General features: G+C 41.9%; 1 protein-coding gene and 1 long non-coding RNA gene across 4 annotated transcripts in view; one reads left to right on the forward strand and one right to left on the reverse strand.

Annotated features, from left to right (window-relative positions):
* Positions 1-23,402, forward strand: part of LOC125458698 (gamma-aminobutyric acid receptor subunit beta-4-like) — a 169,273-nt gene that overhangs the window by 131,545 nt on the left and 14,326 nt on the right. For all 3 annotated transcript variants that reach the window (XM_048544170.1, XM_048544172.1, XM_048544169.1), the window contains 2 exons: positions 12,188-12,408; positions 20,083-20,165. In XM_048544170.1, coding sequence (XP_048400127.1) covers positions 12,188-12,408; positions 20,083-20,165 — 304 coding nt within the window. The remainder of the gene's footprint in view (positions 1-12,187; positions 12,409-20,082; positions 20,166-23,402) is intronic.
* On the reverse strand, positions 324-21,646 carry LOC125458699 (uncharacterized). Its single transcript, XR_007248898.2, has 3 exons — positions 21,356-21,646; positions 2,245-2,408; positions 324-2,145 (listed from the first exon to the last, which is right to left on the reverse strand). It is a non-coding gene; the product is annotated as an uncharacterized LOC125458699 (long non-coding RNA).

A 23,402-nucleotide genomic window follows, 5' to 3' on the forward strand; every position in this document is an offset into this window, starting at 1 on the left:
CAGCCTTTGAAATTGTCCAACATTTCCAAGTTCCTGTAAACTGTGCAGACAAGATTGAGGACTGCAGGGAGCATGAACAAACTGACCACAGTACGTCATACAGGACTGTATTCAAGTCAAAGAAGGAAAGAGGAATGTAGTAGTGATAGGAGACAGTACAATTAGGGGATAGATACTGTTCTCTGCAGCCCTAAGTGGAAGTTCTGAAGGCTGTATTGCTTGTCAAGTGCTAGGATTAAGGACATCATCTCAGGGGTGGAGGAAAATTTGGAGGGGAGGTGGGAGCAAGCTAGGTGTTTAACCAACATATAATTGAAAGTGTCCACATTCATTGTGTTTTATTTGCTAAAAATTACTCATACTTCATGATAAATGCATTAAAATGTGAATGTGTGAATAGACTACTTTCACCAGCACTTTATGTTCCTTGTTACTTCTTATCTTCATCCAGAATGACTTTACTTCCTGGTCTCATGATTTTAGGTCCTTCCTCAGTGCTGTTCTTTTGTCAGACTTTATTATTACCCATTCCAAATGCATCACAAGGCTGACTTTTAGAGACCAAGCACCCTGAATATTTGGCTCCCAACATCAGTCACCAAGCAACGTGATCTCTGCAATAGCTATTCAGTTGAACCAATTTGTCGCTCTCTCTGCAATTAATTTGTCTATCACATTGTAATTGTTTCATGTATTTAGATACAATTTGCAATTCACAGATATTTTCCTAAATTTTACTGCTTGTTATCTAGGTATTCGTGAAGGATTAGGAAATTGACAGTTGTTGGCAACAGCAAACATTTGTTATATCCATGAACAAATGACAACAGGATAGCCAGTCTCACAAGCAGATGAGTTTTTTTTCTAATTCATTCATGGGACATGGGTGTCACTGGCTGGACCAACATTTATTGCCTGTCCCTGGTTGTCCTGGAGAAGTTGGTGGTGAGCTGCCTCCTTGATCATGTGCAACCCATGTGCTGTAGATAGACCCAGAGTTCCAGGAGGAAGGGAGTTTGAGGATTTTGATCAAATGTCACTAAAAGAACTGTGCTGCATTTCCAAGTCAGGAGTTAGTGTTCCTATGTATCTACTGCTCTTATCCTTCCAAATGGTAGAAGTCATGGTTTGGGAAGGTGCTGAAAGAGGCACCTTGGTGAATTTTTGCAGTGCATTTTTCTAGGTGGCATACACTGTTGTTACTGAGTGTTGGTGGTGATGGATGTGATGCCAATCAAGCAGGATCCTTTTCCTGGATGGTATCAAGCTTTTTGAGTGTTGGAGCTTTGGACCAGAACTCAAATGATTAAATTGAGAAACTGTCTTCTGCAGACAAAGTTGTGTTCCTTGGAATTTGAAAGGTTTCAAGGTAACGTCATTGAAAACAAATGGAAGGGTTGGGGAAGAGAGTTGGGGAGTTTACTATCAAGTGACAAAGTCTAAAACTTCAAGTCAGACCTTTCTGAGGTACGCATTCCCAAGTCACTACCGTCCAAAAGCCAAGAGAATAGGTTCACAATCTGAAAGATAGTGGTCCATCACCACACTGGCTAGAAGCTGATTGAACAGCTCAGTTTAAGATGGACAAAACAGGTTTTAGAAGTTGCCACATTCAATGTATTCTCCACATCCCAGATCTAAAGACTTCAGGTAGATTTCAGAGCAGGTAGAAGCTGCTGTAACTTCTTTCATTTCCACCACTGACAGTCAGTCCTGGTGCAGCTGAAGTAGCATTCAACCTTGTCTGATGCAGAGGCTTGTCTCTCTTCCTCTCTCATACAGACACACTTTGCTAAAGAGATACATATTATTTTGCTTAATGCAGTCCAGTAAAAAAAAACTAAAATGCTCCAACTGCAAACACATACACTCAAGGTCCACACACACAAAAGCTGATTACAGAGTGGGAGCTCTCCTGTGGAGTCCAATAAATGTTCAAGGTAAAGTGATGGCTTCAGGCTGAATTCAACAAACCCGCAAGATGATTTAAATCTGTTCTTGTGCAGCCAGTCACTGCTGTGTTAATTAAGCAGATAGACATTACAATTGCAACCAAGACATGGAAAGAGTGTAACATCCGGTCAGAAGGGCTGCTTCTCCAGGGTCTCTTCAAGTTTTGTCCTTGTTTCCTGGAGAAAACCAATTCTGAAAGACAAAAGAGAATTACTGGCCTTTTCATATGAATCATCTTACCAATTACCCAAATATAATCATGGCTAGTGGATTCCAATTGCTTAGTTTCACCTGGTCTAGATTATGGGTGGGTAAATTCCTTTGTATGGCAGAGTTCATCTTCTTTTGCATCTAATGGCTTCTTCACCATCCAGATTCTATCTAGATGTTCTGGAACTGGGTCAGGAGGTATCTCACATTCATATTCCTCTCGGCTAATTATCTTTGACGGGCTCCTGGAAACAGATTGACTCCATTTTATTGGTTTTGGTATTAGTAAGATTGAGTGATGTAAATCTTTATAAATAATGACTGTCATATGTGTAAAAGTCAGTCTTATGACATAATTGACTCGTTGCCTTTTGTTTACCACAGTAGTCAAATGGTGTTGGGATATTTAATTACTTTGGGGAAGTTACTCCGATTTACTACTCAATTACTAGGGGTCATGAGTTCAAAGTGAGAGGAGGAAAGTTTAAGGGAGATATGCATGGAAAGTTCTTTACACAGAGGGTGGTGGGTGCCTGGAACGCGTTGCCAGCGGAGGTGGTAGACGCAGACATGTTAGCGTCTTTTAAGATATATTTGGACAGGTACATGGATGGGCAGGGAGCAAATGGACACAGACCGTTAGAAAATAGATGACAGGTGAGACCGAGGATCTTGATCGGCGCAAGCTTGGAGGGCCAAAGGGCCTGTTCCTGTGCTGTAGGTTTCTTTGTTTGTTTCTTTGATTTGATAACTTTGTTTTTTTAAAGGCACGCAACAATCCACAACCAACAGGCAAGATTAGTGTGTACCACATGACAAAAGAACATAGAACATTACAGCACAGTACAGGCCCTTCGGCCCTCGACGTTGTGCTGACCTGCCATACCAATCTGAGGCCCATCTAACCTATACTATTCCATGTACGTCCATATGCTTGTCCAATGACAACTTAAATGTAAATTTGGCGAATCTACTACCGTTGCAGGCAAAGCGTTCCATACCCTTACTACTCTCTGAGTAAAGAAACTACCTCTGACATCTGTCCTTTATCTTTCGCCCCTCAATTTAAAGCTATTCCCCCTCATGCTTGCCGTCACCATCCTAGAAAAAAGGCTCTCCCTATCCACCCTATCTAACCCTCTGATTATTTTATATGTTTCAATTAAGTCACCTCTCAACCTTCTTCTCTCTAATGAAAACAGCCTCAAGTCCCTCAGCCTTTCCTCGTAAGACCTTCCCTCCATAGAACATAGAAAAGTACAGCACAGTACAGGCCCTTCGGCCCACGATGTTGTGCCGTGGAATATTCCGAATCCAAAAATAAAATAACCTAACCTACATTCCCCTCAATTCACTGCTGTCCATGTGCATGTCCAGCAGTCGCTTAAATGTCACTAATGACTCCGTTTCCACGACTACCACTGGTAAACTATTCCATGCGCTCACAACTCTGAGTGAAGAACCTCCCTCTGACGTCTCCTCTATACCTTCTTCCTAACACCTTAAAACTATGACCCCTCGTGGCAGTCAATCCTGCACTGGGGAAAAGTCTCTGGCTATCGACTCTATCCATGCCTCTCATTACCTTGTACACCTCGATCAGGTTACCTCTCTTCCTCCTTCTCTCCAGAGAGAAAAGTCCGAGCTCAGTCAACCTCTCCTCATAAGACAAGCCCTCCAGTCCAGGCAGCATCCTGGTAAACCTCCTTTGCACCCTCTCCAAAGCCTCCACATCTTTCCTATAATAGGGCGACCAGAACTGGACACAATATTCCAAGCGTGGTCTCACCAGGGCTTTGTAGAGCTGCAGCATAGCCTCGCGGCTCTTAAACTCGATCCCCCTGTTAATGAAAGCCAAAACACCATATGCTTTCTTAACAACTTTTTCCACCTGGGTGGCAACTTTGAGGGAGCTATGCACTTGAACACCAAGATCCCTCTGTTCCTCCACACTGCCGAGAATCCTGCCTTTAATCCTATATTCAGCATTTAAGTTCGACCTTCCAAAATGCATCACTTCGCATTTATCCAGGTTGAACTCCATCTGCCATTTCTTAGCCCAGCTCTGTAAACTGTCAATTCTCGCTGAAGCCTGCAATAGCCCTCGATACTATCAACGGCACCTCCAACCTTTGTGTCATCAGCAAACATACTGACCCACCCCTCAACTTCCTCATCCAAGTCATTTCTAAAAACTACAAAGAGCAGAGGCCCAAGAACACAGCCCTGCAGGACACCACTCAGCACTGACCTCCAGGCAAAATACTTACCATCTACAACCACTCTCTGCCTCCTGTCAGCCAACCAATCCTGAATCCAGACCACCAAATTACCCTGTATCCCATACCTCCTGACTTTATGAATGAGCGTCCCGTGGGGAACCTTATCAAATGCCTTGTTGAAGTCCATGTACACCACATCCACTGCTCGACCCTTGTCAACCTGTCTCGTGACTTCCTCAAAGAACTCAATAAGATCTGTAAGGCATGACCTGCCCCTCACAAAGCCATGCTGACTCCCTTTAATCACGCTCTGCTTTTCCAAATAGTGATAAATCCTATCCCTCAGAATTCTTTCCAAAACCTTGCTGACCACAGATGTAAGACTGACTGGTCTGTAATTTCCAGGGATTTCCCTATTCCCTTTCTTGAAAAGAGGCACAACATTTGCCTCCCTCCAGTCTTCCGGTATGACTCCCGTGGAGAGTGAGGAAGCAAAGATCTTCACCAGCGGCTTAGGAATCTCCTTTCTCGCTTCCCGGAGCAACCTAGGATAAATCTGGTCTGGCCCTGGGGACTTATCAATCTTAATGTTTGCCAAAATTTCCAGCACATCAACTTCCTCAATCTTGATCTGTTCAAGCCTGTTTTCCTGCTCCTCAAGGTTCTCATTCACAACAAGGTCCCTTTCCTTAGTGAAAACCGAAGCAAAAAACTCAGTTAGGGCTACCCCTAACTGCTCAGACTCCACACACAAGTTCCCTACGCTATCCCTGATCGGCCCTACCTTCTCCCTGATCATTCTCTTATTCCTCACGTATGAGTAAAATGCCGACGGGTTCTCCTTAATCCTTCCTGCCAAGCCTTTATCGTGCCCCCTCCTGGCTCTCCTCAGTCCACTTCTGAGCTCCTTCCGAGCAAGCCTGTAATCCTCTAAAGCTGTGCTCGACCCTTGCTTCCTCCACCTTACGTAAGCTGCCTTTTTCTTTTTGACAAGAAGCACCTCTGTACCCATCATCCATGGCTCCTTAATCTTACCCCTTCTTACCTGTCTCAGAGGAACAAATTTATACATCACTCGCAACACCTGCTCCTTAAACAGCCTCCACATGTCTGCTGTGCCCTTTCTGTGGAACAATTGCTCCCAATCTGTACTTCCCAACTCTTGTCTGATAGCATCATAGTTTCCTTTTCCCAGTTAAATATCTTCCCCTGGTAATTGCTCTTTTCCCTTTCCATGGCTATGGTAAATGTGAGGCTGTTGTGGTCACTGTCGCCAAAGTGTTCTCTCACCACGAGATCTGACACCTGTCCTGGTTCATTGGCAAGCACCATATCCAAAATGGCCTCCCCCCTCATCAGCCTGTCCACACACTGAGTAAGGAAACCCTCCTGAACACACCTGACAAGAACAGCTCCATCCAAACCATCTGCACTAAGGAGGTTCCAATCTATATTGGGAAAGTTGAAGTCACCCATAACAACAACACTGCTACGTTTGGACTTTTCAACAATCTGCTAGCCAATGAGTTCTTCGATCTCCCTACTGCTATTTGGGGGTCTGTAGAAAACCCCCAGTGAGGTGACTGCTCCCTTGCTGTTCCTAACTTCCACCCATACTGACTCAGTTGACAAACCTTCCTCAGCAACCTCAGCCCATAGCACCTCAATAGATGAGTCCTCAAAGGTTCTTTCAGCCGCCGTTATACTGTCCTTGACCAACAAAGCCACACCTCCCCCTCTTTTACCACCTTCCCTGACCTTAATGAAAGGTCTAAACCCTGGAACCTGCAACTTCCATTCCTGGCCCTGCTCTATCCATGTCTCCGAAATGGCCACAACATCAAAGTCCCAGGTACCTATCCAAGCTGCAAGCTCACCTACCTTATTCCGGATACTCCTGGCATTAAAGTAGACACACTTCAATCCAGCTTGCTGTCTGCCAGCACACTCCTGTGACAGTGAGGTCCTGACCACGTCCTCCCTACGCTCATTCCCCTGTGTACTAGGACTACACCTCAGTTTCCTTTTCCCAGTTAAATATCTTCCCCTGGAAACTGCTCCTTTCCCTTTCCATGGCATGGTAAATGTGAGGCTGTTGTGGTCACTGTCGCCAAAGTGTTCTCCCACCACGAGATCTGACACTTGTCCTGGCTCATTGCTGAGCACCAAATCCAAAATGGCCTCCCCCCTTGTTCATGGGAAAGGCTGGATGGATAAGGATGATTGCATGATCAAAAACATGGAGTTTGAGAGCAGGAGGACTATGCAAAGAAACAGGTTTGCTTCATCCGGGGCATGTTCAAATCCCAGCATTGTAGACCATGATAAGGATCAGATAACACTGACAGAGCTGTATATTCTGCATAAAAACCAAAAGAACTGCAGATGCTGTAAATCAGGAACAAAAGCAAAGCTGCTGGAAAAGCTCAGAAGGTCTGGCAGCATCTGTGGAGGAGAAAACAGAGTTTTCTGAGAAAGGGTCACCGGACTTGAAAAGTTAACTCTGTTTTCTCCTCCACATGCTGCCAGACCTGCTGAGCTTTTCCAGCAACTTTGTTTTTGTTCCCTGTGAATTCTGCAGGTGGTCTTATGAGTATTCTTCAACCTTATGTGTATTAATACCCCTGTCAGAACGGTGTCCGATAGATAATGAGACAAGTAGTGGCAGTGAACTAAAGCAGAAAAATAAAAAAACTGAAAGCTGGAAATCTAAAACAAAAACAGAAATTGATGAAGAAAATCAGTAGGTCTGGAAGTACCTGTGGAGAGAGAAACAGAGTCAACATTTTGGATCCAGTGACTGTGATGGTGATTTGAAAAAAACATGTCAGTGAAGTAGAAATATTTGAACACCCTCATGACGAAAGTGATGCCAATACTCAGTGAAGCTTGGAACGAATTTGATTCAAATAATGACAAAAGAAACTTACAAAATGTGGAGTAGTTAATGTGTTTGATGGCTTTGAAAAGGATGATTTGTGGAATGAAGATCCTGAACTGACTGGTACAACTGATGACAGTGATGAAGCTGGTGGGATGACGTTGTACAACTAGGATATTAAGCGGATGCAATGGCCTAGTGGTATTATCACTGGACTATTAATCCAGAGACCCAGGTAATGTTCTGAAGACCCAGCTCGCATCCCACCATGGCAGAATCAATAAATATCTGGAATTAATCATCTAATGATGACATTGTCAATTGTTAGAAAAACCCATCTGGTTCACTAATGTCCTCTAGGGAAGGAAACTACGATCCTTACCTGGTCTGGCTTACATGTGACTGCAGACCAACAGCTATATGGTTGACTGTTAACTGCTCTCTGAATAATTAGAGATGGGCAATAAATGCTGCCTAGCCAGTGACGCCCTCATCCGTGAATGAGTAAAGAGAAAAAAAGGGACAAATTGACCGTTGATTCAAATACTGTTCAGGCTGATCACAAAGGAATTCAGTGTGAAAATTCTACTGCAGTGCAGAATACAGATTATGGCATGTACTACTGTCATAATGCTTTCTCAGGGTCATGTAGTCACTGGATACAGATTGTCTAAACACTGCCAAGAGGTCAACATAACGCATCCTTCACTCCTTTCAAAACTAGCTCTTGGAGCTAGTATATTTCCCACATGACGTTAATGGTGGCACCACCATGCTCTATCAGATGGATTAAGTCATCAGTAACACTGGCTTTCACACTCACAAAGACTCAAAAGCTGCAAAGGAAGCACAAATAATCAGACCAGCCATTATGGCAACTCGTCTTCTTGCAGCTGAATGCAACCCATTATGAAGGACGAAAGCATCACTGAAAATGTGCAGAGATAATGGGAACTGCAGATGCTGGAGATTCCAAGATAATAAAATGTGAGGCTGGATGAACACAGCAGGCCAAGCAGCATCTCAGGAGCACAAAAGCTGACGTTTCGGGCCTAGACCCTTCATCAGAGAACTGAAAATGTGCAGGTTGTCAAAGCAACAAATCATCACGGAGACAACAGCCAAGATCCTGACCCATGACCTCTCTTGGAGAGGGTGGATCCAATCCAACACAGACATGGATCTGGCCACCAATACTCAAACATTAGGGATGACCCATAGAGCAATGATGGTCAAGAACCATCGGCAATAAATCCATCACATCAAGCTGTCCACTAAAACCAACTACAGGGGCAGGCACCTCAAATTGCCACTCAGCATTGCAGGACACCCTCAAGAAGAAAACTAAAAAGACAATCCATCTAGAACTTTATAAACCAATGAAAGTGGAAGAGAGGCAACATGTGAAAGATTAGTTTTAAATTTCAGATTGCAAAATATGACTGTTTGATGTGTCCATGCTCACCGACACCCCACCTCTATGCACCTCGTCACCGATACCACCCCACCGCATGCCCCGCGCGAAGCTGCCTTGACACCCATCCCTCCTCCACACTACCTCATTAACAAAGCTGACTCCAAAACAGCTCATCACTGACAGCCCCTCCATACCAGTTCACCACTGACATATTAGAACACAGAACATAGAACATTACAGCAGAGTACAGGCCCTTCGGCCCTCGATGTTGTGCCGACCTGTCATACCGATCTCAAGCCCATCTAACCTACACTATTCCATGTACGTCCATCTGCTTGTCCAATGACGACTTAAATGTACCTAAAGTTGGCGAATCTACTACCATTGCAGGCAAAGCCTTCCATTCCCTTACTACTCTCTGAGAAAAGAAACTACCTCTGACATCTGTCCTATATCTTTCACCCCTCAATTTAAAGCTATTCCCCCTCATGCTTGCCGTCACCATCCTAGAAAAAAGGCTCTCCCTATCCACCCTATCTAACCCTCTGATTATTTTATATGTTTCAATTAAGTCACCTCTCAACCTTCTTCTCTCTAATGAAAACAGCCTCAAGTCCCTCAGCCTTTCCTCGTAAGACCTTCGCTCCATACCAGGCAACATCCTAGTAAATCTCCTCTGCACCCTTTTGAAAGCTTCCACATCCTTCTTATAATGCGGCGACCAGAGCTGTACACAATACTCCAAGTGTGTCCGCACCAGAGTTTTGTACAGCTTCACCATAACCTCTTGGTTCCGGAACTTGATCCCTCTATTAATAAAAAGCTAAAACACTGTACGCGTTCTTAACAGCCCTGTCAACCTGGGTGGCAACTTTCAAGGATCTGTGCACATGGACACCGAGATCTCTCTGCTCATCTACACTGCTAAGAATCTTATCATTAGCCCTGTACTTTGCCTTCCGGTTACTCCTACCAAAGTGCATCACCTCACACTTGTCTGCATTAAACTCCATTTGCCACCTCTCAGCCCAGCTCTGCAGTTTATCTCTGTCTCTCTGCAACCTACAGCATCCTTCGTCACTATCCACAACTCCACCAACCTTAGTGTCGTCTGCAAATTTACTAACTCATCCTTTTACACCCTCATCCAGGTCATTTATAAAAATGACAAACAGCAATGGACCCAACACCGACCCTTGCGGTACACTACTAGTAATTGGACTCCAGGATGAACATTTCCCATCAACAACCACCCTCTGTATTCTTTCAGCAAGCCAATTTCCGATCCAAACTGCTATATCTCCCACAATTCCATTCCTCCGCATTTTGTACAATAGCCTATTGTGGGGAACCTTATCGAACGCCTTGCTGAAATCCATATACACCACATCAACTGGTTTACTCTCATCTACCTGTTTGGTCACCTTCTCAAAGAACTCAATAAGGTTTGTTGCTCTCCACAGAAGTGGTCTGTTCTCTGCAGTAAAAAAGACATTTTAAACACAAAGATAACCAGATCCATTTCCTGCATCAGTTGCTATGAGCTGTGAATTTCTTAAGTGATAAACAAGAAACACTTTCTAAGTGAATCAGTTTTTCTGTACATCTGACCTTCCCTTCACAAAACCATGCTGACTATCCCTAATCAATTTATTCTTTTCTAGATGATTATAAATCCTATCCCTTATAACCTTTTCCAACACTTTACCAACAACTGAGGTAAGGCTCACTGGTCTATAATTACCAGGGTTGTCTCTACTCCCCTTCTTGAACAGGGGAACCACATTTGCTATCCTTGTTATAACGAATCATAAAGTTTTTTTTTAAAAGGAATGCGCCGTATCCGAATTTATCTGACCTTCAGACCAAGGTTGGTAGAAAGCATGGACCGGGTTTCTGTACTAAATAAATAATAACTTCTTAAATTAGCTACTAGTACACAGGTATAAACCACTAACATAAACCACATGAACTAAAATTCCCTTATAAACCCTTCCCATATTCTCCCCCACCCCCAATTTTAGGCACGCAGAGACAAATTGTGAAGTTAGCTTATTGCATATATAGAATAAACTGGAAAATCAGGTCCATGTCTCCTGGCTTCCTGATTCAGACTTTGGGATGATTCGTCTTCAGTTTACCCGGCCCTTGGTGTTCTGTTGTATTTCTCTGGAAATTTCCACTGTTCTGCAGATGTACAGAAAAACTGATTCACTTAGAAAGTGTTTCTTGTTTATCACTTAAGAAATTCACAGCTCATAGCAACTGATGCAGGAAATGGAACTGGTTATCTTTGTGTTTAAAATGTCTTTTTTACTGCAGAGAACAGACCACTTCTGTGGAGAGCAACAAACACACCCTCCTCTGTCTTTCTGTCTCCCTCTCTTTCTATGTCTATGGCTTTGCAACTTGTCTCAAATTCCAACCTGATCAGTTACTTAAGAACCAATAAGCTTCATTTCAAACAACTTCCTGGTATCAAATGCCATGCTGCGAAATTATGCAGATATCCTGGTAGAACATAGAACATAGAACAATACAGCATAGAACAGGCCCTTCGGCCCTTGATGTTGCGCCAACCTGTGAACTAATCTAAGCCCCTCCCCCTACACATCATTATCCCCGTTTTCAAAACAGTTCTTCTGTTATTGCAACCCACAGCTTTTAAAGAGCCAAAACTAAACAGGTGATTCTTATATGAATTGCTTAGTTTTTAATACTCTCAGTCTGTTATATAACATACTGTCATTATTCTGTGCTTACTAAAGCCCTTTGTTTAAAACTACTCAATAGTGTACTATGTGGAGGCCTTTTCTACAGTACTATCATGGGTTTTTCCGCAATTGCTGACAGATGTTGTGTGTCTTCTTCCTCTGAAAGTGGTCAGTGCTATTATTCATACCCTTTTACAGACTATCACTTAAGCATGTCTCAATCCTTTGCAGCCATTAAAATGAGAAAAGGAAATTTGCATTGATATAACAGTTCCCACAACCTCCAAATATCATATAATCCTCTACAACTAAGAGATTACTTTGCATTGTTAAGTGTTAATTGTCTATGCTTTTGTAACATAGGAAATGCAGGACTGCAATTACATGCAGCTAGATCCCAGAATCAGCAACGTGATAATGGGCAGGTTGTCTGTTTTGTGATGTTGCTTGGGGGATAGATATTGTGGAGGAATAGATGAATACAGAGGTCTATTACATCTGACAGGGCAGTCGGATCTTTAGTTTAATTCCTCAGTAGATTCAGCTGTGCAGCACTCCCTCATCACTGCACTGGGAGTGTCAGCATAGAGCATGTGCTCACTCTCAAGAACACGGAGTGAGCAATGTCTGGAAACACAATATACCCACGGTATGACACAGAACAGCAGCAAAGTGTTGTTCATGTTTAAAAGGATTGTTTAACAGAGACAGCAATTACAAAATATCCTTTAATATTTGGACTCGACAAGCAAGGCAGGGTATAATTAACTGACATGTTGTTGTTTTGCAGGATTATACCATCACCATGTATTTCCAACAAGGTTGGAGGGATAAGCGTCTGTCATATACGGCTCTCCCACTCAATCTCACCCTGGACAATAGGGTGGCTGATCAGCTTTGGCTTCCAGACACTTACTTCCTGAACGACAAAAAATCCTTCCTTCATGGGGTGACTGTGAAAAACCGCATGATCCGCCTACACCCTGATGGTACTGTCTTGTATGGACTCAGGTAGGTGCCATGCCAGTTCATATGTCCTCCAGCTCAGAGTGCCTCTATCCATCATTAAACTGGGTGGGTAACATCAACAGGAGGCTCAGTAACCAGAAGGTGAATACACTGCATAACAGCCAGAGTTGAACTGAAAAGATCTATTATTGCAGTGAATCATTACAATGTAGAACAGGCTGTCTAAAAGGATGATGGTAGCAGATTCAATAATAACTATAAAGTATTAGTTAGATCACTTATGCAATCACCAGGAGAATCTGTTACGGCTATGGCGTGGTGAGGGTTAGGGGACTAGTGCAGCTGGAGTATGGCACAGGCTTCATAATGTGGAATTGGCCATTTGCTCTATCTCTGACATGACTGAATTCCCTTGTGTGTCTGAGAACCTTTCTGTAAGGCAACACAATGTGAAGCTGGAGGAACACACAGGCCAAGCATCATCAGAGGAGCAGGAAAGCTGACATTTCAGATCGGGACCCTTCTTCAGAAATTTTCCTCTGATGCTGCCTGGCCTGCTGTGTTCCTCCAGCTCCGCGCTGTGTTGAATCTGACTCCAGCACCTGCAGTCCTTGCTATCTGTTTCTGTAAAGCAAGTCTCATTTCTGTTTGAAGGGCCAGCAGCAGAGATAAACATGAAGCTGAATGATGTTCAATTCCAATTGGTGCTTAATCAGTCTGAATGCTACCCGGACTTAGCAAGAGAGATCAGGAACAGCCATGGAATTGCAAGATGAAAGAAAAAGACCCTGCAGCCTAATTAAACAAACAGAATTCCCCCTTTTTAAAACCACTCTGACACTATTTGATTGCACTGTCGCAGTTTCAAGGCATTGTTAAAGCTCTATAATTCTAAATTGCAGCATTTTCTCAATGACTGATGTCTATAGTTCCTTTAAAAGCAAAATACAGCAGATGATAGACATCTGAAACAATTACAAAATGCTGGAGAAACTCAGCAGGTGTGGCAGTATTTGGGAGAGAAAAACAGAGGCAACATTTCCAATCCAGTAACTGTTCTTCAGAACTCTTATTCAACAGAACAGATATGACAGAGATAAAGAAACTGGGGGAATGGAATGGAAGAATGAACAGGAAGCATGGTGTGAGGAAGTGTATAGAAGGTAGTTGGGAGTCATGAAGTCACAGATTTGAACAGTACAGAAACAGACCCTTTGCTCCAAAGAATATCTGGTTAGCAAGAATGATAAGTTAATCTAGCCCCATTTGCCAGCATTGGCCCATATGTCTTTCAACCTTTCCTATTCATGTACTTATCCAGATGCCTTTAAAACGTGCTAATTGTACCAGTCTGATCACGTCTTTCGGCAGTTCATTTGATGCACCACTCTATGCATGAAAAAGTTACCCCTTAGGTCCCTTTTAAATCTTCCCCTTTCACCTCAAACCCTTTCGTTTTGGACTCCCCTACCCTGGGAAAAAAGATCTCAGCTAGTCAATATATCCATGCTCCTCAGGATTTTATGAACTTCTATAATGTTACCCTACCCCTCAGCCTCTCATGCTCCAAGGGAAAATTGCCCCAGCCTACTTAGCCTCTCCCAATAGTTCAAACCCTGGAAACATCCTTGCAATCTTTTCTGCACCTTTTAAAGTTTAACAAAATCTTTCTTATAGCTGGGAGATAAGAATTGAATACAAGATTCCAGAACTGGCCTAACCAATATCCTGCACAGCTACAAACACCTTCTTCACTACCCAGTCTACCTGCGACTCCACCTTCAAGGACATATGAACCTGCATCCCAAGGTCTGTCTGTTCAACAACACTCTCCAGGACCCTACCATTAAATGTACAAGGCCTACCCCAATTTGCCTTAACAAAATACAACACCTCACATTTATCTAAATTAAACTCCATCTACCACTCCTAAGCCCATCAGATCAAGGCCCTGTTGTACAGTGACACAACCTTCTTCATTGTCCACTATGCGACCAACTTTGGTGTCGTCTGCAAACTTACTAACCATTCCTCCTAGATTCACATCCAAATCATTTAAATAAATGACAAAAAGCAGTGAACCCAGCACTGATCCTTATGGCACAGGCATCCAGTCTGAAAAGCAACCCCACCTACTCAGCTCCCCCAGCCCACCGTCTCCTACCTTCAGATCAATTTTGCATCCAAGCAGCTAGTTCTCCCTGGATCTTATGTAATCTAATCTTGCTCACCAGTCTGCCACATAAAACCTTGTCGAATGCCATACTGAAGTCCACACAGACAACATCCATCGCTCTGCTTTCATCAAACTTTGTTGTCACTTCTTCAAAAAACTCAACCAAGTTATGACATATGATTTCCCCACACAAAACCATGTTGACTATCTCTAATCAGCCCATGCCTTTCCAAAACATGTAAATTCTGACCCTCAGAATCCCCTCCAACAACTAGCCAACCACTGATGTCAGACTCGCCAATGCATAATTTCCTGGCTTTTCTTACCACTTTTCTTAAATAATGACACCACATTAGCCATGCTCCAGTCTTTCAGCACCTCACCCATGGCTATCAATGATATAAATATCTCAGCAAGGGTCCCAGCAATCACTTCCATAGCTTCCCACAAAGTTCTGGCATATACCTGATCTGCTCCTGGGGATTTATCCACTTTTTTGCATTTTAAGACATCCAGCACTACGTCCTCTGTAATACAGACACTTTCAAGATATCACTATTTATTTCTCCAAGTTCTCCAGCTTCCATAACCTTCTCCACAGTAAATAATGATGTGAAATATTCATTTCATACCTCACCCATCTCTTGTGATTCCAGAGCCTCAATTTCTCGAGTCAGGTAGCATTCCCTACATCTATCAGTCTTGCCTTTCATACTATTAGGAACATATTACCTCTGGACACTCATTATCTGTGTTGAGGGCCTCCCACTTACCATTCACCCTTTACCCGTGAATAGCCTCACCCAATCAAATTTTGAAAGTTCTTGCCTAATACTGTCATAATTAGTCATAGTCCAATTTAGAACTTAACTCCTTTTCCACGACTATTTCAAAACTAATAGAATTATGATTACTGGCCTTAAATTGCTCCCCCATTGACAACTCAGTCACTTGCCCTGCCTTATTTCCAAAGAGGTGGTCAAGTTTTGCACATTCATCCAAATACTGAAGAAATTTTTCTGTACACACGTAAATTCCTCTCAATACAATACCTTAACACAATGGCAGTCCCAATCGAAGTTTGGGAAGTTAATATCTCCTACTATTACAACCCTATCATTCTTACAGATAACTGAGGTCTCCTTACAAATTTGTGTCTCAAATCTTGCTACACCCCTATTCCTCCTATCACATCTATACCCATTCCTGAGCCTGTTTTCCCAACAGTTCATCTGTGTTAACGTAAAATTTAATTGTGCGAAGATGGGTGGAATGTCAGAAGATTGATTTTTTAAAAATATTACATCCAATGAATAATTAAAAAATTAATAGGGAGGCAAAAAAGTTAGAAAAACCGTAACTGAACGCTAGCTAGAAAAATAAATGTAGATAATAAGAGTTTCTAAAAGCACTTTCAAGAGAAAAAGTTAATGGAATGAACATTGATCTTATAGAAAATAAGTCTATAGAATTAACAATGGAAGTAAGGAAATGCAGATGAGTTCAGCAGATATGTTGCATCTTCACTATAGCAAATAGAAGTAACAACCCAGAAACAGCAATAAATCAGGAAATGAAAGGGAGGCAGGAACTCAGGAAAATCAATCAGCAAAGAAGTGGTACTGAGTAAATTGTTGGAACCAAGTGGTGACAAGTGCTTGGATCCTGACAGACTTCCTACACCAGCTTTAAAAGAAGTCACTAGTGAGATAGTTGATGTGTTGGTTTTAATTTTTCAAATTTCCCTCAATTTGGGGACAGTCCCATTAAATTGGAAGACAGAGAATATAACTCCTTTATGCAAAAAGAGATGGAGACAGAAATCAGGAAACTACAGGATTATTAGCTTAGCATCTATCAAAAGGAAAATATTACAGGCTATTATTAACGACATTAAAAGATTAAAACAGGGCTAGTGGGAAAGATCAAGGTAACCAATACGGGGTTTAGTGAAAGGGAGCTCACATTTAACCAATCTATTTGAATCTTTTGAGGAAGTAACTTGGGCAATGGGTAAAGGGGAACCAGTGGATGCACTATATTTCAATTTTCAGAAGGCATTTGCTACATGAAAGATTACTGTCAAAAATAAAAGCTCATGGCGTCAGGAGTAGCATATTGACTTGGATAGAAGCCTGACTAACTAACGGGAAGTAAAAAATATGAATCAATGAAATTTTTTTCGGTTCGCAAGATGTAACGTGGTGTGCCACAGGGATTGGTGTTGTGAGCTCAACTACTTATAATTGATATAAATTGCTTCCACGCAGAGAATGAAGGCATGGTAGCTAAACTTGCTGAATTTTTTAAGTTTATTATGCAGGTAAGACACGTGATTATATAAGCTAACAGAATATAATCATGTAACTCGGAGAAAATCGAACATAAAAGTAACAGGTAACAATCATGTGACATCATGCACCAGTGACTCTGCATCTGGAGTGTTGTGTACAGCATTGGTTTCCTTACTTAAGGAAGGATATAAATGTATTAGAGGCAGTGGAGAAGATCAGAGAAGGTTTATGAGACTAGTACGTGGGATAGGCAGTTTATCTTATAACAAAACATTCGACAGGCTTGGCTGGTATCTTATCAGGTTTTATAAGAGTAAGAGGTGACTTGTTTGAAAATTACAACATCCTGAAAGGAAGTGGCAGGGTAGACGTGTACAGGATGTTTCCTGTTTTGGGAAAATGTAGAATGTGGATTCAATGTTTATAAATCATGGTTTACTCATTTAAAACAGAGATGAGGCATGGCTTTTCTCATAGTCATGAGACTTTGAAGCTGTCTTCTTCAAAAGGCTGTGGAAACAGAGGCCTTAATATTTTTAAGGCAGAGGGATAGAAGGGGATGAAAGATTATCATGGGTTATCAAGAATTTGGTTAAGATTACAATCAGATCAGCCATGATCTTATTGAACAATTAAGCAGGCTCAAGGGACTGAATGGCAAAGTCATGCTCCTGAATTGTACATTTGCAAATGTGTTCTTCCTCCCATCTTCCTGAATCTTGTGTCCAAAACCTTAAATTTGTCATGGATTCCTTGTACTATCAGCCAATGTAAATATATTTGATTGTTAGCATTTCTGAGGTGAAGGGTTTCAAAGGACACAGTCTCAGAATAAGGGGCCGTCCATTTAAGATTTTAACGCTCAATGGAATCAAATAGCACGTTTTGCCCTGTTTCCTGTATTCCAGACTTGTCCTTATTTTGTCCAGCCTAATTAAGTCTCCTCTCAATCTCCTTCACTCCATGGAGATCAACTTCAGCTTCTCCAACTGAGCCTTGTCGTTAAAATCTCTGATCCGTCAAATATTCTGGTAAATCTCCCCACACCTCTCAAGATCCCTCATGTCCTTACTAAAATGTCAGGACCAGAACTGAACACAATGGTCTATCTGGGGATGAACCAAATCTTTATAAAGGTTCAGGTTTTGTATCAATATCTTGATTTATGAATCCCAAGGTTCTACAGGATTTGTTAAACACTCTCTCAAAATGTCCTGTCACCTTCAATGATCAATGTTAGTCCTCTGCACCTGCAAGCTGCTTACAGCTTGGCCTTTCATTTTGTGTATCCTCTCCCTGCCTGTTCCATCTCATAATTCGCTGTGTTAAACTCCGTCTGCCTCTTGTTTTCCCATTATGCCAATCTATATCCATTGTAGTTGATTGGTATCAGCTTCATTGTTTACCACATGTTTGTTATGATCAGCAGATTACAACATTCTATTCTATATTCCAATTTCCAAATCAATTAATTGTAGGAAGAGAAGCCTAGATCTCAGCCTGCCCCTTGGCAAACACCTCCACCTATCATCCTGTAGTTTGAACAACATTTACTACAACTCGCTGTTTCCGGTTCTTAATTCAGTTTGTTATCCAGTTGGGCACTGATGCTTCTATTCCATAGTTCTCAATCTTGTTAATCATCTCTTTATGCGCTACTTAGTCATACAATTTCTTAAAATCCATACAGACGACAATATCCACCACATTCCCTTCATCAACATTGATTTTTTTTTACTTCATCAAAATATTCAACAAGATTAGTCAAAAACCTTCTGCCTTTTCCACGCTGGCTCTCCTCCATTCACAGGAACCTCTCCATTTTCCTTTGTTATTGTGTCTAAAACCTTAAAACACCTCTGATGTTAAACTGACTGGTCTTTAGTTACACAGAATGTCCTTGTATGCTTTTTAATCATAGAAAATTCATAGAATCTGTACAGTGTGGAAAGAGGCCATTCAGCCTAACAAGTCCACACCGCCCCTCTGCAGAGCAGCCCACCCAGAGCCATTCCCCTAATTTCCCATTTATAGCCTGCCTAACCTAAACATCCCAGGGCACTATGTGCAATTTAGCATGGCCATTCCATCTAGCCTGCACATCTTTGGATTGTGGAAGGAAACTGCAGCAACTGGACGAAACCCACGCAGACACAGGGAGAATGTGCAAACTCCACACAGACAGTCACCCAAGGCTGGAACTGAACCCGATCCCTGGCACTGTGAGGCAGCAGTGCTAACCACTGAGCCACCGTGCTGCCCATGCTTTCTTGAATATTTGGCAATCATTATGTCAGTCTCAATCCTTTGGCACCCCACCCCTCTGTATCTAGGAAAAATTGCATGATTATGCTAAGCCCCTCTGCTAACTTCAACACACATTCTTCAGAAACCGAAGCTACAAGCATCTGGACATTGCAATTATCCACACTTAAACAGTGCCAGTTATCCAAACATTGTTCTTTATTCTTTTGTGGGATATAGGTGTCACAGGGAAGACTAGCATTTGTTCCCTGTTCCTAACTGGTCTTGAGAAGGTGGTTGTATATGATCTAGTGAGATATGTTTGAAGCAACAGGCGAGGTTGTGTTAATCCATCTGGTGGTATATACTTGAGGAATCAAGTGAGATTAGGTTGAAGATCTCATGAACTTTGTTGAGTAATATGAAGAAATATGCTTGAGGGATCTGGTGAGTTAGACAACCTGGATTGTTCTGCCCTTGATTGTTTCAATTAATGGAACTTGTTTGTTAAAAATTGAAGAACCCAATGTCTTGCCCAAATCTGCTTCAGTTTCCACTGTCCCCTGCAGACCCTCCCTGACATTGTCTTTCTTATCAGTTCATCTCGACAATCAAAATCAATGACAGTGCCTATCTATCTTTCAAGTGAGATGTTAAATCCAGTCTTGGTCTCCCTGTCTGGTAGAGGTGGAAATCAGAAAAGAGCAAGGGAGATCCCAGTTCTATACTGGACAATAGCTATCCTGCCAAGCTGGCAACGCTTTTACCTTAAGGCACTGTCAGATTTCCCTCAACAATTGCCAATTAATGGAATGGCAACTGTTAAGTCGAGTCATGACCAGAGTGGGACTTCTGTGTTGATGTCTTTAGCACAGGGTGATGGGATTTATGTACTTACGCTCAGTATGAGCAGCCTAATAGACTGAGGTGTGAGTTGATGGGATTCTCGCTGACCTGATGAGAGCACATACTAACTGTGATTTTCGGTTTTCTTATCTTTAGGATCACCACCACTGCAGCTTGTATGATGGATTTGCGCAGATATCCCCTGGATGAGCAGAACTGTACTTTGGAAATAGAGAGTTGTAAGTTTGATGCAAAGAATTACCATTTCATTCAGGGTTTTTGCATCCACTCACACTGGTCTGAGGGTTTCAGCATGCAGTCTTTCTGGATCACAAGGAACCAATTTCTTTTCTTCCCACTCCCCTCCTTTTCAAAGGTATTCTATCATTAGGCACTTCACCAAATGCTCAGGTGCTCAGTGGACAATAGCACAGTAAATATCACGGGGAATAACGTCATACACAAACCCACATGCTGATTAAAAAAAAAACACAAATAAATCCCCATATACAGACGTATACACATATACGCAGTCTTATTACAGGCATATCCACAGACAGCCTTGCAAACACAGTTTCAAAGTTCTCAAAGTTACAACTCTATACAAAGCCTACACAGATACCCACATGCATCCACAAACACACATGACACACTCTCCCACAGACTCTCACACCCCTCCAGATAGCTCTTCCAGAGATCCCCTTCTCCAATTTTTCCCACTACCCAACCCTCACCAAGTACAGCCACATGCCAGACAAACAGGTCCACAAAGGAACACATACCCACGCAGATCTCTGCACACAGACAGACAGTTATATGTGTGCTATGTGTACACAGAAGCATCGTTACTCAAACCACAAACACACACGCAGACCCACATCCTCACACAGATACAGATCCAAAAATACACACTTGAGATACAGAGATATACACAGATTTACAAACCATATTAGAACTTAGACCATATTTATTATGGGGTTAATGTCCAGTGATCTGAGTACCTGACAAGGAAAGTCCTTGACAGGAGAACAGACAGGACTGGAGAATTTTATTTTAGGTTTTTGTTGTCCATAATTATTTTATTGAAGCACAAGCACACAATGTTGCAGCTTTTATTTTAGTAATAAATATATTAATGACAGAAGTGTACATGCAAAAAAAAACTCTATTCCCTTATAAAACAAATACAAAGGTTTTTTAAACACACAGTAGGAATGACCCAAGCCACTGTTACAAATTAAATAGAAACAACAACTTTATAATAGGATCTGTACATCCTGGTACACCTTATAAACATTGTTGCAATTCTAAGAACATCTTTAGCAAGACCCAATCCCCAGTTCATTATCCAGGTGGGGGTGGGGAAGAGAGACAGAGAGATTTTTTTTCAAATAATTCGATGGGCCTGAGAATTAAAATTTCAACTTACCTGCCAGAACCACAATTAGCTCTTGCTTAATTATTATGCTGTTGACTTAGTCTACGTCCAGTGCTAAAGTGTTCCTGAAGTAGCTTCAATACATTTTCTTATTTTAAAAATCTTCATAAACTTCACATATTCCACTGACTGTATCCCAAGACCCAATTTGGGATTAACAGCAACTTCTTTATCTAAAATTAGTTTATTACTTTAAACTCTATTACTTAGAACTTATTACTTAATACATATTTCTCTCTCAAACCACTTTCCAGCACAGGCTCAAAATGAAAGTCAGAGTCCGGAAAGTAGTCCTACTGAGCCCTCTGGGTAGTGCCCAAGGAACTCTGGGTAGCTTTGTCTCACTTGGAATTATGGGAATTGTGGTTTCTAAAAGCTATTTGTTAAACTGAAACACAGACAACTCATAGGGTTTAGCGTTGAATTTGAAGAATCCAAACTTACGAAAAATGATATTAAAATAGTTATTAATAAATCAGACAATTTTATTGCAGCAGGCACACACACATCTGTTCACAGATAAATATATATGCACCTCAACAGTAGCACATTCACACATCCATCCACGGATAGACCCATGCACAGATACACATGCCCATTTAAAATCTGGAAGCGCACAACTGAAAAATTGAAAAATCCAATGCTCTTATCTCAAGAAATGAGAAAGCTTGGAACAAACTTGACAGAGGTTTTTAAAATTTTGATCAGACACGAACATGTTACTAGTTTCCATGTCCAATTTCCATTACAGTCATTCCCACTGTTGATTATATAATCACAGAATTATCACAGAACAAAAAGAAGTTATTTGGTCCATTGTGTCTGCACTAGCTTTCTGAAACAGCATTTGGACTCAGTACCATTCTCCCACCTTTTCCACATCACTCTGCATATTGTTTCTCTGGAAATAACCATCTAATATCCTCAGTTAAAGCTGCCTCTAACACACACACAGGCAGGGCATTCCAGACCTTAACTACTTTCCTGTGTGAAAATGTTTTTTTTCTCAAATCACATTTACTTTTTTTAACAAATTACCTTATAGCTGTAGCCTCTCATTCTTGATACTTTTGCAAATGGGAACAGTTTCTCCCTGTTTAGTCTGACGGATGTCTAATGCTTTTGATAGCTTCAATCATATCTCCTCTCAGTCTCATCTTCAGCATTGAAAATAGTCCTAAATTCTCTGATCTATCACCTTAATTAGAGTTTCTTGTCCTTGGAATCATCGTCATAAACCTGTCCTTTTCTCATTCAAGTGCACGGGTTCACTGGCTGGACCAACACTTACCTCTCATCCTGAACTGGCTTAGAAAAACTGGTGCTGAGCTGCCTTCTTGTACTGCTACAGTCCACTTGGTGTAGGGACTCATAGCGTGATGTTAGGGAGGGAGTTCCAGAATTTTTACTCAGTGACAATGAAGGATCAGAGATGTATTTCCAAGTTAGAATGGTGAGTGACTTAGAGGGGAATTTGCGGAGAGTGGTGTTCCCATGAATCTGCCATTCTTGTTCTTCTAGATGGAAGTGGTCATGGGTTTTGAAGGTGCTGTCTAAGGGGCCTTGATGAATTTCTTCGGTGTGTCTTGTAAATAGTATACACAGCTACCGTTGTGTACACAGATCCTTGAAAGTTGCCACCCAGGTTGACAGGGCTGTTAAGAAGGCATACAGTGTTTTAGCTTTTATTAATAGAGGGATCGAGTTCCGGAACCAAGAGGTTATGGTGAAGCTGTACAAAACTCTGGTGCGGACACACTTGGAGTATTGTGTACAGTTCTGGTCACCGCATTATAAGAAGGATGTGGAAGCTTTCGAAAGGGTGCAGAGGAGATTTACTCGGATGTTGCCTAGTATGGAGGGAAGGTCTTACGAGGAAAGGCTGAGGGACTTGTGGCTGTTTTCATTAGAGAGAAGAAGGTTGAGAGGTGACTTAATTGAAACACATAAAATAATCAGAGGGTTAGATAGGGTGGATAGGGAGAGCCTTTTTCCTAGGATGGTGACGGCGAGCACGAGGGGGCATAGCTTTAAATTG

The sequence above is a fragment of the Stegostoma tigrinum genome, chromosome 15 (genome assembly GCF_030684315.1).
Source record: "Stegostoma tigrinum isolate sSteTig4 chromosome 15, sSteTig4.hap1, whole genome shotgun sequence".
NCBI lineage: Eukaryota > Metazoa > Chordata > Chondrichthyes > Orectolobiformes > Stegostomatidae > Stegostoma > Stegostoma tigrinum.